Source organism: Euprymna scolopes, chromosome 23 (assembly GCF_053919585.1).
Source record: "Euprymna scolopes isolate OS-2025 chromosome 23, ASM5391958v1, whole genome shotgun sequence".
NCBI classification, from domain to species: domain Eukaryota; kingdom Metazoa; phylum Mollusca; class Cephalopoda; order Sepiida; family Sepiolidae; genus Euprymna; species Euprymna scolopes.
In genome coordinates this window covers 56632867-56649839 of record NC_136504.1, presented here as the reverse complement: position 1 = coordinate 56649839, position 16973 = coordinate 56632867, and the positions used below count along the sequence as shown (strand labels likewise).

Sequence of the window (16973 nt, the reverse complement as noted above, 5' to 3'; positions counted from 1 at the left end):
TTTTATATCAAAACTGCTTATAGCAACATTATATGATATAACGTGGAATCATTTTAAATCTATACGAAAATAATTATTGCATATCGTTCTTCTAAAGTGTCCTCGCGTCCAGATTGTACTTTTGAGAGTCATCAGCTGTGACAATCAGACTTTAGTAGGGTGTATTATAATTCCTGCTGTAGCTGTTCAGTTGAACCTGAAATCGTAAAAATTGGTCAGCCATCTCATAAGATGTATAGTAGTAATATACTTAATTTTCAAGAGTCTAGATAGTTTTAAATGCCCGTACAAAAAAGTCTGGATACTTATTGAAGGCACTTCAATGTATGTATAGCAGTTGAAATTTCAAAAAAAAGAGTCGTAATGATTATATATATTGTATATAATTAGCTTTTCCTCATGAAACAAAGATGTTAACATAAAGTATTCATTTTCAACATTACATGTTCATACTTCTTTATTTCTGAAAAACATTCTGGAAGCATTCAAAATTAACCTACATATATTAGCTGTTCTACGCAAAAGAAACAGATCTGTAAAAATGTGCAGAAGTTTTGATATTTGGAACTTGGAAGAGAGCACAATTTTTATCTACACTACGTATCAAATTATTAACGAGTTTTCATTTTTTTAAAAAATATTTAAGGAACGAGTGAATAAAAATCCATAAAACTTTGAGAAAATGCTTACAATGCTATTCAGCTACTCTAGTCAGAAAATAAAAGTATTTAAAACAATATTACTGAAAATATGGCCGAAGATAGGAATATCTGTTGATTTCAGTGTGTCAAGTTATAAACGAGGTTGAGAAAAAAAACACAATATACCCATAACTTATTTATTGGAATAATTTTCAAACATTACATGAACTAGGAAAAGTGCTTAGAACACAGTAACTACATAGTAATTTCTACGTTGACATAATTAGTGGGAGACATGCGATCCTTATTTATGAATGACTTGTAAATAAAAACTTGGAACTTGGAAGAAAGAACAATTTTAATCTTTTTAATATATTACCCCCCCCCCCATATATATATATATATATATATATATATATATATCACTTTTTGAAGAACATCGAACTTATTGAAATGGTTAATTTTGTGCTAATTTTTGCATTAAATACGAATAATCGTTAACAATTGCTATTAATCACTAATTTTTCATCGATGAAATACTATAATAATTCGCTACACCTTAACAAAACATACACCATACTTCATACAAAATCTCAGCATGTTGTAAATAAATGACTTTTTATTTAGTTTGTGTTTTTAGATTATGAATGACTTTTATTTCATTTTGCTTTTTTAGAAAATGAGTGCCACAGAAAATGCCCAGATAAGGAAATGTGCGTGCAAATCGGGAACACCAGGAGAACAAGATGCAAGAGAGTTCGTAAGTTGCAATACAATTGTTTTTAAGTTTTATAGCGACTGATAATCAAAATAAAACAAAATATAAACCTCGAACTAGTTTACTAGGCGGCGAGCACATGATACTGTGTGCTGCAGTACGCCATAAATTTGTTCGTTTACACTGCTTTTTCTTGTGGTAAATAAATTGATCGATCATAGTTGAACCGAACGCTCACTTTTTACTGGCTACTACACCGATATTTAAAGGAGGCACCACTTTTTCCAGGAGTAGTTCACTTAACCTTGATCATATCTACTTATGTATAAAATGCACTTTTCATTCAGGAGGTCTTCATTCTAAGTGAGTTGGTAGTCAGATGAAATATCTATCCTTTATATTTATAGATAAATAGCAGTTCAGCTCGGCTTTGCTGCAATCCTATGTTCTGCTCATAAATTCATGTGCATATATATATATATATATATATATATATATATATATATATATATATATATATATATTAAAATGTTTAACTCATGTCCAGGTAACCTACATCTTAAATTTCAAGTGTTTAGACCCAAAATTGGCGGAGAAGTTTGGTAGTCTGCAAAGATCAACTCTTTGCCCTTTGATCTCTTGGCAGCCAAATTTATGCCTGAAAACTGATTAAAAAGCTTTATGTAAAATTTCAAATGTTTAGACCGAAAATTGGCTGAATAGTTTGCTAGAGGCCGCAAAGGCAAAATCTTCTTAACTTTGCCCCTTTGACAGCCAGATTTTCGGCCAAAACCCGATTAAAAACTTGCCCTATGTCTGAATGCACTTTATGTAAAATTACAAATATTTAGACCAAAAATTGGCTGCATAATTTGGTAGAGACCGCAGGGGTAAAATGTTATAAAATTTTACCCCAATTTTGACAACTTAACATTTATTGTTTTGGGCTCAAATCAAATTAAAAAGTTTGATCAATGTCCAAGGAACCTACATCTAAAATTTCAAGTGTTTAGACCGAAAATTGGTGGAGGAGTTTGGTAGAATTTTCAAATGTCAAATCGTTGAACTTTGACCCGTTGACAGCCAAATTTCTGGCTGAAAACTGATTAAAAATATTTTCCCATATCTCAATACCCCTTATGTCAAATCTCGAATCTGTAGACTGAAAATTTTCTGGTAGTTTGGTAGGGAAATGTGCACACAGACACAGAGACAATTTCACTTTTACAGATGCATAGATTTGTGCATGTGTGGTGTCTACACCTTTTTTAAAGGTCCAGTTCCATGGGTGGTTCTGATATCCATCCGGATCAAGTCATTGTCCCTCTGTAAGGGTCGGAAGATGTTGTAAGGGGCGGTTTTGTGTAGTTGTGGGTACTGGAGAAGGTTTTGCATTTGGTTGGCGGCCAGCTTGCTTTCACCTATTTGTTTTAGTTTGGCTATGATGAGCCGGCGATTTTGTCAGATGACTTTCTCACAAATTTGCAACAGGTAGGAGTGGGGGTAATGGTAGCAATTTTGGCCTCTGACAATTTTGATCTCTTATCCATACCAGATAATAATTAAATCATTTTGCGTATTGGGTCGAAGTCTTGTTGCAGGCTATGTTTGATATTATGTGAACCCAGATGTACCGTGACACGTGTAGGGCTTCAATCGCTGGTCTGATCAGTAATAGTTCTTCTGGGTTGAGGATCATAAATATTACCTATTCTGTTTGTTGTTGATTGTTGGTGATTTTACGTTTTTTATTTTTCTATGTAACATTCAGCCGTGTGCATTGTGCGCTGTGAAGGTATTCGTTGGTTGTTTTAAGGTATGGCATGTCTTTGATTTCTCTGTAGACGGGGATTGCTGTAACATCAGTGCCGGGGTTCAACTTAATCTTTAAATGGTTTCGGTTGACGTTTAGAATGACTCTCTAGAGTCTGTTGTTAGTGATCTAGTCTACTGACATGACACCAGGAAGGCATTCTGTTCGCTGTTGATGGCGTATGAGTCATATTGTTGTACACTGTGTGCATTCTTTGCATTGCAGCATTGACTAAAGTGACTCACATCTTCACAGCGGTAACAAGTGACTGTTGTGGCAGGATATGCCTGTCTTGAGTGGCGTTTCTTGTTTCTGCCTCTAGTTGTTGCGCTCGTGGAGAATATTTTTGTTTAACGCCTTTGTATGGATTCCCGTAGACAGTAATCTTTTTTGCAATTGTGGGACGGGAGACATCTCTATTGGAGCTTGTGGTATACTGTCTCCAGTTCTTTTTATTACCATTGCCTATTGTGGACGTATGTGTCGTTTTCAGCAAATTGCTCTTTGAATAAGCTTCCCAATAACCTCAATAAATGTTTTTGTTTCTGGAAGTTTGATCTTAGCGTGTACGCGTTATGACACCTATGGTGAGGTCCAAGATCATTTGTAAGGTTTCGGATAACTAGCTGTTCGAATATCAAATAATTATACGATATCTAATGAGGCTATCGTGAATGTGTTCAAACTCACATTCTTTTCGCAAGGATCTTTAGTTCTGTTACAAATGAATCAATGAACTCATCTTCTTGCTCGCTCTCTTGTACACTACGCTTATGGTAGCTGTAAATATCTGTTGAAACCATTTTTTTTGTCCGTATTGAATGCTAGCAATTCCTCTGGTGGGAGATTGAAAGTGTCTGGTATAACCTCTACTTTATCCCCCCATGCAGTAGATTAACGAGTCTATTTGTTTTCTTTCTGGTTGTTTGTCTAATCCAGACACTGTTCAATATTTTAAAAGTCTTTTTATCTATTTCACTCGTTGTTCATATTTATCGAAGTTAACCTGTTCCGGCTGGATGATTTCGTTGTTACTAATTTTGTCGTTCTGTACTACTCGTATTTTATCTCGCATGATACTTATGATTTTAAGCGCTTCAGTATGCAGTGTCCCGCCTACTTCATTTACCCCGTTTCTGATAGGATGTGGTGTTTGTAAGCTTTAAGGACAACCAACACGTGTGTATGAGTTGCGACCAAGATGGCGACTGCCTGATCCTTTATTATAAAGGAAGTGACGTCATTCTGGAGACGTCACTCTGAGTGAGATGTTAGTTAGATACAACACCCTCCATTTTAAGATTATATCTCAGTTTCATTAAATTAACCCTAATAGTTGTGTAAAACGTAAGTCTATTTCCCTTGAAGAACTACTGGATTACATTTAAGTCTTATTTAAAAGTCAAGCAATTTTCTGATCGTTTAGTGTTCAGTTTAAAATTGACGAGTTAGGGGATATTTAGTCTGATTGTTTTGTTTTACGGCATATCAATCCTTTTTGGGGTCGAATTCTGCAAATTTTGAACAAAAGGTTTTATTCTTGAAGTTATTGATATCTTCAAATGGTTATTCATAGTGTTTAGTTTAGATGTTTGGTTTTACGGCATATCAATCCTTTTAGAGTTCTAATCATTTTAGCAAAAGTGTTATGCCTCAGGTTATTTATATTAGGTTGGTACAAAAATAATGTCGTTTTTTTATATATAAGTTGAACGTAAAAAAAACAAACATTATTTTTGCACCAACCTAATATCTTCCACTATTTATTCATGGTGTTTAGTTTGCTTGTTTTCTAGAAAAAATTTACTTTTGCTTTCGACCTTATAAAACAAGAGTGAGTTTTACAAAGTGAAAGGAAAAGTCAATAACATTAATGTTTGTTGCATTTAAGTCAGAAAGCCGATATTTTCAGGCAGCCTGATGTGGTAGCAGTTAGCAATTATTATTTAGGTGAAATCAGATACTCTGGCAAAACTATTAATCCGGCAAAGTTCCAGAAGGTGGAAATGGGCGTATGTTAACGTTATAAATCAATTAGTATCAAAATATATGCGTCAACGATTTAACTTGTTTAAAAAATACTTTTTATATTTGAATTAAGCGAAAGCAAATCAAATTGACACGAGGGGTTACTGTGAATTAGGGACCAGATTTACAGGATCAGCTTAAGTGTATGATGGAACTCTTTGGAGAACAGCTCGGAATGAGGAATTCGCTTTTGTAGAAACTGTCCCATAAAATAAATAAAGTCGCTTCATGTAAGAATATAAAAAATAGTAGTACTCCATGCTCAAAAAGTTTTATTTGGATAGATTCCGGCCCAAGTAATTTTTCTCTCTTGTCAGAAATATCATTTATGAAATGTGATAATTAAAGGACAAAATAAAATAATTTTATAGAGGAACGAAATAATTATCCTAGAGCACCACCATAATAATCTATAAGCCAATGTTACCTTTGGTTATATGCGACCCTTTTGCAGGAGACGAGTCCTGAGGGAAGACTGTCTCGTTCATCCATGTTTTACCACGCTCTTCAGAACCTCTTGGTAGCTTTCGGCGAATAATTATCAGGCTTCTTTGAAAATAGAAATGAGTTATGACGCCTATCTCGCTAAAGATAACGCCAAGAACCATGACGGAGAAGGGAAACTTTGTATGGTTCTTGGTTGGAAGTTTCTTTGATGGCTTTGTATATCTACTTGTCGTTGTGTTTGTTCGAAATCTTTTTTTCTACAAGAGAACATCGACATGCCTATGCATCTTTGCTTGAGATCGTTCAGTAAAGGCACTTCCTTTTTTCCCTCCCTATTCGTTGGTGGTATTAGAGAAGGATAGGCATGCAATTGATTGTTCGGCTTGGGACAAGCCATGTAGCTCCAGCTTCGGATTTTGTTGCCACGCCCTTATTATATACTATTGTTTGCCTCCACTGTTACTTCACTCGTCGTAGATATGATAGATAAGAAGGCAACTCTCTCTCTCTCTCTCTCTCTCGTCCTCTGTTTTTTTACTGTCTCTTTCTAAAATAAAAGAATGGACAATTAATCGCCAAGAAAAAGATGACAAAACGTCCTTCTTTCACTTTTCATTTGGTTTTTTCACCCCCAGCAATACTAATGGCCAATGCAAACCAGAAACCAATAGTAAGCGACAGTTGAGATAACGGGAGGCTACATGCGTTAGTAATCGGGAATGGTTGGGAGGATTGGATATCTGGAGTAATTTGTGGCCATCCAGACTCCAGAAAACACCACCGGTTTTTGCCAGCAGGAAATCGTTGATAGTGGCATATTTTCAAATATTATCAAGACTATGATAATGGCGTATTTTCAGATGTTATAAAGCCTATGATGAGGGCATGTTTTCAAATATTATCAAGGCTATGATGGTGGCGTATTTTCAAATATTATTAAAACTATGATAATGGCATATTTTCAGATATTATTAAGACTATGATGATGGCAGATTTTTAGATACTATTAAGACTATGATAATGGCATATTTTCAGATACTATTAAGACTATGATAATGGCATATTTTCAGATATTATTAAGACTATGATAATGGCATATTTTCAGATACTATTAAGACTATGATGCTGGCATATTTTCACATATTATTAAGACTATGATAATGACATATTTTCAGATACTATTAAGACTATGATGCTGGCATATTTTCAGATACTATTTAGACTTTGATGATGGCATATTTTTAGATACTATTAAGACTATGATAATGGCCTATTTTCAGATACTATTAAGACTATGATGCTGGCATATTTTCAGATATTATTAAGACTATGATAATGGCATATTTTCAGATACTATTAAGACTATGATGTTGGCATATTTTCACATATTATTAAGACTATGATAATGGCATATTTTCAGATACTATTAAGACTATGATGCTGGCATATTTTCAGATACTATTTAGACTATGATGATGGCATATTTTCAGATACTATTAAGACTATGATGATGGCATATTTTCAGATACTATTAAGACTATGATAATGGCATATTTTCAGATACTATTAAGACTATGATAATGGCATATTTACAGATATTATTAAGACTATGATAATGGCATATTTTCAGATACTATTAAGACTATGATGCTGGCATATTTTCAGATACTATAAGACTATGATGATGGCATATTTTCAGATACTATTAAGACTATGATAATGGCATATTTTCAGATACTATTAAGACTATGATAATGGCATATTTTTAGATACTATTAAGACTATGATGTTGGCATATTTTCAGATATTATTAAGACTATGATGCTGGCATATTTTCAGATACTATTAAGACTATGATAATGGCATATTTTCAGATACTATTAAGACTATGATGATGGCATATTTTCAGATACTATTAAGACTATGATGCTGGCATATTTTCAGATACTATTAAGAATATGATGCTGGCATATTTTCAAATATTATTAAGACTATGTTGATGGCATATTTTTAGATATTAATAAGACTATGATGTTGGCATATTTTTGAATATTATTAAGGCCATGCTGATGGCATATTTTCCAATATTATTAAGTCTATGTTGATAGCATATGTTTAGATATGATTAAGACTATTATGATGGCATATTTTCAAATATTATTAAGAGTAAGCAATTCCTTTTTTGCTGAAAATTTTATATTCGCACATTTTATTATTCTTTCCTGTATTTATTATTACTAGCGGGACACGTGGAAATTCTATAGTGGCATCTTTCAATGTGTAATATATATCTAATGGGCATTATGTGGACGTTACACTTATAAATGGAGACACCGACATATGATTGCAGCACCTTTTGTTTATACTGTGAAAATATTTATCTAAGTTATCTGGTTAACGTAGTGTCAGAATATATCTGGTTATTATGGTTTATCTCCAATATCTTTATAGAAGTCTGTGACATATTTCCATTGTATGGACACCCCACAATACCATTATACTATCTTTAGAAAGAACAGACACTACTTTTAGATCCTAGCCAGAAGATCTGCAAGATATATTTTAGTTTTACGTACTACACAAAAGCGACATCATAATTTTTTGTTTACACTGCGCTTTCGGTTATCGGGAGATCCTATTTATTAAGAGGAGATTAGAAAATTATATTATCTTACGACTATGAAATCAGCATCTATCTATCTATCTATCTATCTATCTGTTTCTCTCTGTTTCTCTCTCTCTATATATATATGTATGTATATATATATATATATATATATATTTATATAAGAAAAAATACTTAATAAAACATGTTAAAAACACTTTGAAAAAGAGTTAAAAACATATTTAATTTGAAAAAGAAACACTTAATAAGTGGATAGTTCTTTAATCCGCGGAATTTCGAAGAAATACTTTCCTTCTCATCAGAGGGTAGCATACAAAATATTTGATGAAACAACAAGTAAGTCAAAGATCTTACTTGATAACAAAAAGTGAAGCAGAGGGAATATGGTGACGAAAAAGGTGATTACACGTGAATAGATAGTTAGGTGAAAGGTAAAGTATCCAATGGCGGTAAAATCTAAAAAGGTAAGTCCAAGAAAGTTAATTTAATTTTCCATTCGCACAAGTAAAATCCAAGGAAATCGCGTAATTGAAAGATGGTCCAAAATAATCCAAAGGCCGAAATCCGTGGAATAATTCACAAATATGTACAAGGAAAATGGGAAAAAATTCCAATAATAACACGGCTGCCGAGAACAAAAGTTTTACCATCTTGGATCATTTTGGTAAATTTAATTGTAATTTTTATTTTATTTTATATATATATATATATATATATATATATATATATATATATATATATATATATATATATATATACTAATAATTTATTAGTCGTCGTATGTTTTCACCTCTTATCCTCCTTTTTAAAAAATAAGATCTACCGATTGAATAATTTATAATCTGCAAACTGAGACACACGTTTATATGTTAAAAGAATAACGATTATTAATATATAGATTTATTATTGTTATTATTATTGTTATTACTATTGTTATTATTATTGTTATAATTATTATTATCATTGTTATTGTTACTATTATCATCATTATTATTATTATGATTTGTCTGGCCATTGCTCTCTCCTCGCTCTTTCCATCCTCCTTAACCCTTCTCGACTCTTTGTTATCATTTTGTTTGGGGGGGACGGTGGTGAAACAGTGGAGAGATGCATGATGGGAGTGGTGTAGAACATGTAGATCTGCAGCTTCAGTGTTCTTCATTCCCTGTAACGCTTATCATCATCATTATTGTTATTATTATTATTATTATTATTATTATTATTATTATTATTATTATTATTATTGGCTCACATGGAGCTTTCACACAAGTCAACAAACGATCTGATTGGAAACCTGTGGTATTCTATGGAAGCTGAGTGACAACAAATCTCCCCAGACGTCCAGCTCTCTCCACCATCCTTCGATAGCTTTTGCAAATGAATTTGCAGCATCGCAACAGCCGCTTACCATTGATTTCTCGCTGGTAGTGGCCATTGGTTTATACTGGAATTTGAATGGCACTCAGCCTCCCCAAGGTCCCAGTTCTCTTTGCGTTTGTCCAGCCGAGGTCTGGTTGGTGCTCGCTCCTCGGTCTTTCGGTCCTTATTGACCCTTCTTGACCCTTTGGTATCATTTGGGGAGGGGCGTCGATGATGAAACAATGGGGTGAATGCATGATGGGGGGTGTAGAACTTGTAAATATGCAGTTTCGGTGTTCTTCATTCCCTGTAACGCTTATTCGTTATATTGTCTTGTATTATTATCCGCATTCAAGGGGTTTCCTTAATATTTCAGTCATTTTCATTATCCTTAGTCGTTGTACTTTTGCAGATATTCCTCTGATTCCAATTTCTGACATTCTTTTTTCGAAGTTTTTCGGAATTGTTCCTAGTGCTCCTACTATTATCGGTACTATTTTGATTTTCTTCATCATCCAAATCCCTTTTAACTCTCTGGCTAGCTCTGTGTATTTGCTTCGTTTCTCCTTTTCTTTCATACTCACCCTGTGATCAGATGGGACTGCAAAGTCTACGATTTGACAGGATTTTTCTTTCTTGTTAATTATTACGACATCTGGTCTTCTTGCTTGGATGGGTTAATTGTTATTATTATTATTATTATTATTATTATTGTTATTATTATCATTATTATTATTGTTATTATTATTATCATTATCATCATTATTATTATTGTTATTATTATCATTATCATTATTATTATTATTATTACTATTATTATTGTTATTATTATTATCATTATCATTATTATCATTATTATTGTTATTATTATTATCATTATCATCATTATTATTATTATTGTTATTATTATTATTATTTTTATCATTATTATTGTTATTATTATTATTATTATTATTATTATTATTATTATTATTATTCCTCTCTTTGTCCTTATTGGCCCTTTTTACATTAATATCAGTTATGATTCAAATAAAGTATTTCCTTCTTTCCGCGTGAAAATTAAAATTGCAAGTGTGACTGACAAAAGTGCATTGATTTTATTATGTGGATATTTATTTTCTTTTCGTTTTTTTTTTTAGCATGTATCCAGTTCGCTGACATCGCACTCCTTCTTGATTGTTCTGGAAGCATAACTAGAAATCAATTCCGTCGAATGCTCCTTACCATAGCGGACTTCCTTAAGAATTTCGATATAGGCCCAAATACTGTTCAAGTTGCAATTGTTCCGTTCAACGATTTTATACAAAAGCCAACTAAACTAAACAGTTATTCGAACCGACGGGACTTAATAAAACGGCTGATGAGGTATGCAGACTCCCATACCAAGGGTGGAACTAGAACTGATAAAGCCTTGAGGTTTATGCGAAAACGTATATTTAAAAAAAGTAATGGGGATAGAGTTACTGCTCCGAATATAGGCATTGTATTTACTGACGGACGATCAAATAGACCTAACAGGACCGCAAAAGAAGCAGAGAAACTAAAATCTACAAATATTTTTATGGTTTCCGTTGGCATCGGTAATAAAATCAATAAAACAGAACTCGAACTTATATCTACAAATGGCACTGTGCTCCAAACCAATTTCAAGAATATAGGAGACATTATCACCCCCCTGCTTAATGCAACCTGCGACTGTAAGTATATATATTTTTTCTTGTTTAACCTTATTCTTAGCAATAATAATTTAGATGGTCTCACTTAAGCTAGATAGCACGACATTAATGTTGAGAGACAAAATAGCTAATAATTCAAATCTTCAATGTGTTCTGCTTTAAGTACGATATTCAAAATATTCTTTTGTATCTAATAATAATCGAAATCTTTCTAAATATGTACCCAAAACATTGTACATAATGTATTGTTTTATAATAATAATTGTTATAATTTCAAACAACGTATTCTTCTGTAATATTAATCATTGTAATTAAAAATAATCTATTATTCTGTAATAAAAATTGCTATAATTTAAAATAATCTATTGTTATGTAATAATAACTATTATAGATATAATGATATATTGCTCTGTAGTAATAATTATTGTAATTTAAAATAATCCATTATTTTGTAATAATAAATATTATGATTTTAAATAATGTATTGTTCTGTATAAATAACTATTATCAATAAAATAATATATTGTTCTGTAATAAAAATTCTTGTAATTTACAATTATCTAATATTCTGTAATAATAATTATTATAATTTAAAATAATATATCGTTTTTGTAATAATAATTATTATAAATAATGTATATATATATATATATATATATATATATATATATATATATATATATATATATATATATATATTTAAAGGTTATGAGGGTTTTTGAAGCATGGAAAACCATGTTACTTTTTGTATTTAATATTTTTATTCTTATTTTTTATATTTCAAGCGGACCTCTGCTCTTGGTCACAAAAAAGTATCGAAATTTCGGTACTTTTTTGTGAGTAAGAGCGGAGATCCGCTTGAAATATAAAAAATAACAATAAAAATATTAAATAAAAAAAGTAACATCGTTTTTCATGCTTCAAAAAAAAACCCCATAACCTTTAAATCAATATCCTAGAAGCATATATATATATATATATATATATATATATATATATATATATATATATATATATATATATATATATATATATATATATATAACTTGAGTTCCTTCAGCTACAATCGAAACCGAAACCAATAATTTTTGGTAAAATTATTTATAAAAAAAAAAAAAAAAATAGATGACTTAAGTGTCACCATCTATAATTGAAAGTGAAGCCAAAACTTAGGAAAAATTCTTGGTAAAATTATTTATTATAAGAAATAGAAGTCCATAACAACTGAACGACGACTTCGGATGACAAATATCGAAAAATTAGCTAAAAACAATGATTCTTTACCCTCAACTGGGCACTTTTCTACAAGTAAGGGTCGCTTTTTTCGCCGATATTTTCGAAAGTCATCCCCTCTTTTCGATTGACTAGCCTTAATTCAAACCTTCGCCACTTCCGGTTTGACAATGAACGCAATGGCAAAGACATCACGTCACATTTTCTTTTTCACGTTCTTTTCCTCTATACAGGTTCGAGCCTATGCCTACTACAACTTTTTTGTCTTTTTTTGATCAACACAAACCTCCAAACACCCGGGCAACTCCGGGCAACTCCGGGCAACTCCGGGCACCCGGGCTAGTTAAGAGATTTAAAATAATATATTCATGTGCACTAACAATTGATATGTTTTAAAATAAGCTATACTTGTTCCACCAATAAACGAAAGATCGGACCTAGTAATTCACTCCCGTTCATTAGTTCACTTTCCTCGATAACCAGGCCTTGGATGTTTTTGAAATTTTGCACAAACATTAGTCACGGTGAAAGTGAATTTTTCCAGAACGGAATTTTTTTAAGGAATAACTCTGATTGCCCCTCCCCTTAGGGTCATTGTAGTGGTAAAATTGCTTCAAAATCGTCCATTCGTTCGTTTGTTACAACATTTTGCAATAACCACGTCTTGAATTTTTTAAAAAGTTTGCAAAAACAGTACTCACAGTGAAAATACATTTTTCACTCAAGGAAGTGAAGCTCGAATTTTCGGCTTGTTTAATAACAATTTTATTTATTTTAATAATCAATTCCTGTGTAATAATAATCAATATGTTTTACAATCATTTTGTCTTGTGTAGTAATAATAATGTGTAGTAATAATAATGTGTAGTGATAATAATGTGTAGTAATAATAATGTATTTTTAAAATAATATAGTGCTCTGTAATAAAAACTGAAATGTTTAAAAAATCTATTGTGGTTTAAGAGTAACTGATATCATATAAAATAATCTATTGTCGATTAATAATAATTTAAGGTTGGTTGGTTGGTTGTTTTTGCTTTACAGTATATCAACTATTTTCAGGTTATTTAATGCCAAATCCAAACATTTTGAAGAAAATTTTTTAATAAAATATATTTGTTTTCAAGTCGGTTTCTATTCAACCTATAGTTGGGACCCTAACATGTACTACCACTCCTGGTCAGAGAGAACCTGGGAGGAATGGCAATTAAAGGGTGGCTCCACACTCCCCAAAGCCCGCAAGCTGGGGCCTCACCTCTGGATATAGTTTAAGGTCATATCCAGAACCATAATAGTTTAAACGTTTTAAAATATTTATTTTCATTTGTTAATAAATAAAATCTTTTAAATTAATATATTATAGTGCAATAATAATAGATAACTTTACAAACAATCTATGTAATAATATTTGAAATGTTTTGAAATAATATATTCTTGTGTAATAATAATTTCCAACATTTAGAAAAATCTATTCTTGTGCAATAATGATTGAAATTATAAAACAAAAAATACTTTTCGTGTAATAAAAATTAAAATGTAGTTAATATTTTAAATAATCAATTCATTGTGCAATGAAAATTACAAGATGCTTAAATAATATATTTTGTGTAAACATTAATTGGAATTATTTTAAATAAGATTTTTTATGTAATATAAAATTAAATATTGTTAAATAATCTATTCTTACATAGCAATAATTGCAATCATTTAAAATTATATATTCTCAAGTAATAGCAATTCAACACCGTTTAAATGATGTTTCTTGTATGATCATAATTGATATCTTTAAAAATAATCTAACCCTGTCTAGTAATAATTGCAATCATTTAAAATTATATATTCTCGTGTAATAACAATTAAACAAGTAATAAATGATTTTTCTTGCATGATCATAATTGATATCTTTAAAAAAAATCTATTTCTGTCTAATAATAATAGAAATAATTTACAATTTTATATTCTCATGTAATAACAATTCCACAAATTATAAATGATTTTTGCTTGTATTATCATAATTAATAATCTTGAAAATAATCTTTTCCTGTCTAATAATAATTGAAATTATTTAAAATAATAAATTCTTGTGTAATAATAATAAAACCTCTGAAAAATGATACATTACTGTGAAACATTAATAGAAAAATATAAAATAATCTTGTATAGTAATAATTAAAATATTTTATCCATTCGTGTATAATAATAATAATTGAAAACATTTAAAATAATTTATTCTAGTGCAAAATATTAAAACTGCTTTAATTAATCTTTCGCGAAAAACACCCGTCTAGCCGAAACCACTGTCAATATTTTCCTCATTCTTTATCTGTGCCTAAATCAAAACGTAGATTCCATGAACAAAGCTTCTTTCTTAAAAGTGCACGCCCGCAGAACTCTCTTCCGTTTGCCTATTTCCCACCTGAATACAATTTGGATATCTTCAAGTCCAACATAAACAAATTCCTGATAAACCGCTTCCTTAAGTAAGACACCTTATCAAATCTCCATTACGGACGATTACTACAATATTATCCCAGGGATTACTGTACACACAATAACCCTTATCCCCGAGTGGCTTCGGGCCTTGATAAGTGGTGACTCCCACTTGTAACTAACTAATTTTGTAAAAACAATCTATTTCCATGCAATTATATGTAAATAAAACTATTTAATTACAATTGGAATTTGTAAAAAATTAATTTATCCTTCTAGTTTTTCTTTAATTAAAAAATTATTATTTCTTCTGTAAAAAAATCGAACTCGATAAAAACATACTATAAATAATTTTGAAATATCTTTCAGAATATTCGAAATCATCTAGAAATGTAAAAAAAATGAGAACTATTTAAAAAATCAATTTTTATGTAAATCAATTGAAATCATTTAAAATAGTATACTTTTGCTTAATTAATTTTATAAATTCTATTTATACTCTATAATTTATACATTTAATCTATTTTATGTAATAATAATATAAATGTTTTCAAATAATACCCATTGAAATATTATAAATAATCTATTTCCTTGTAATAATAAACTTTTCAAAATAATTTATTCTCGCGTAATAATACTTAATCTTTTAAATTAATCTATTCTCGTGTAATAATAATTCAAATAATTTAAAATAATTTGTTCTTGTTAAAAAAAAATTAAAGATATTCAAAATAATCTATTCGTGTGTAATAATAATTGAAATCATTTAGAATAATCCATGCTTGTGTAATGAACATTGAATTTTTGAAAATTATCTATTTTTGTGTAATCTGATATATAAATCTCACTATGTCTGTGCGTGTGTGTGTGTCTGTCTGCCTGCCTCTGTTTTTAAATTGCATATATTCCTAGACGGATGGTCATTTGATGGCGTGCTGTAGCTCAAAAGATTGCATATAGGGTGTAGAATTTTATTAGGGGTGTTTAATTGATTAAAACAATTGCTAAGGGATTCAAAAAGGGGGTGCAAACTTGAAAGAAATGACAACTTAACGAGCATAGCGATAATGGCGTCGTTTGTGCATGCGCACGATCTGTAACGGAGATTTATTTATTTAGTAAATTTACAAGATTATAAACGCAGTTGATTCTTTGGTGCAACGCGTAGCGTCATCGATTACTAACACCAATATTGCTTATAATTATAAAAGAACATTTTTATATAAAAAATATGGAAAAATGTTTTTGCTGTACATAACGAAAATGTCATATTCCAAATATATAGGATATATTATATATCTATTTATTTGTTACATTCCAATAATCACGTAAATAGATCCAGTAATGGAATTTTGTATTGAATTCATTCCTAATCTATTTAACCGATCATTATGAATTTTAATTATGTGTATATGTCTTTATATTTGTATGTATTTGATTCGCTCTTAAATTAATTAACCGATCATTATTAATGTTAATGATGTGCATATGATTATATATTTCTGTGCATTGGATTCACCCCTAAACTAATTAACCGATCATTATTAATTATATTTATGTATATATATATATCTGTATAGTTGTATGTATTAGATTCACTCCTAAACTAATGAACAGATCATTATGAATTTTTAGGATGTGTATATGTTTATATATATGTATTGGATTCACTCTTAAACTAATTTACCTCTCATTATTACTTTTAATTATGTGTATATGATTATATTTTTTGTGTCTTGGATCAACTCCAAAACTAATTAACTGATCATTATGAATTGTATGTAATGTATATGTTTGTATATGTCTATAGATGTCATATTCCAAAAATCACATACAATGTTCACTTACTTTGTTAATGTATTTATGTGAATAAGGAATCCTATCCAAGAAATAAGGTACTTCTGCAGTATAGTACTCATATGAAAAACTTATGTAAAATCATCGAGCAGTTTCATCTTTATATTAGAAATAAGATACTTGCACAGTATCCTACCCAAGAAAT

At 30.4% G+C, this 16973-nt stretch overlaps 1 protein-coding gene across 1 annotated transcript in view; it reads left to right on the top strand.

The window, feature by feature from the left end:
- The window catches only part of LOC145245910 (matrilin-1-like), a 114052-nt gene that overhangs the window by 16125 nt on the left and 80954 nt on the right, over positions 1-16973 (top strand). Inside the window, exons 3-4 of the mRNA XM_080107653.1 lie at positions 1318-1401; positions 10772-11329. Of these exons, the coding sequence (XP_079963779.1) occupies positions 1318-1401; positions 10772-11329 (642 nt within the window). The remainder of the gene's footprint in view (positions 1-1317; positions 1402-10771; positions 11330-16973) is intronic.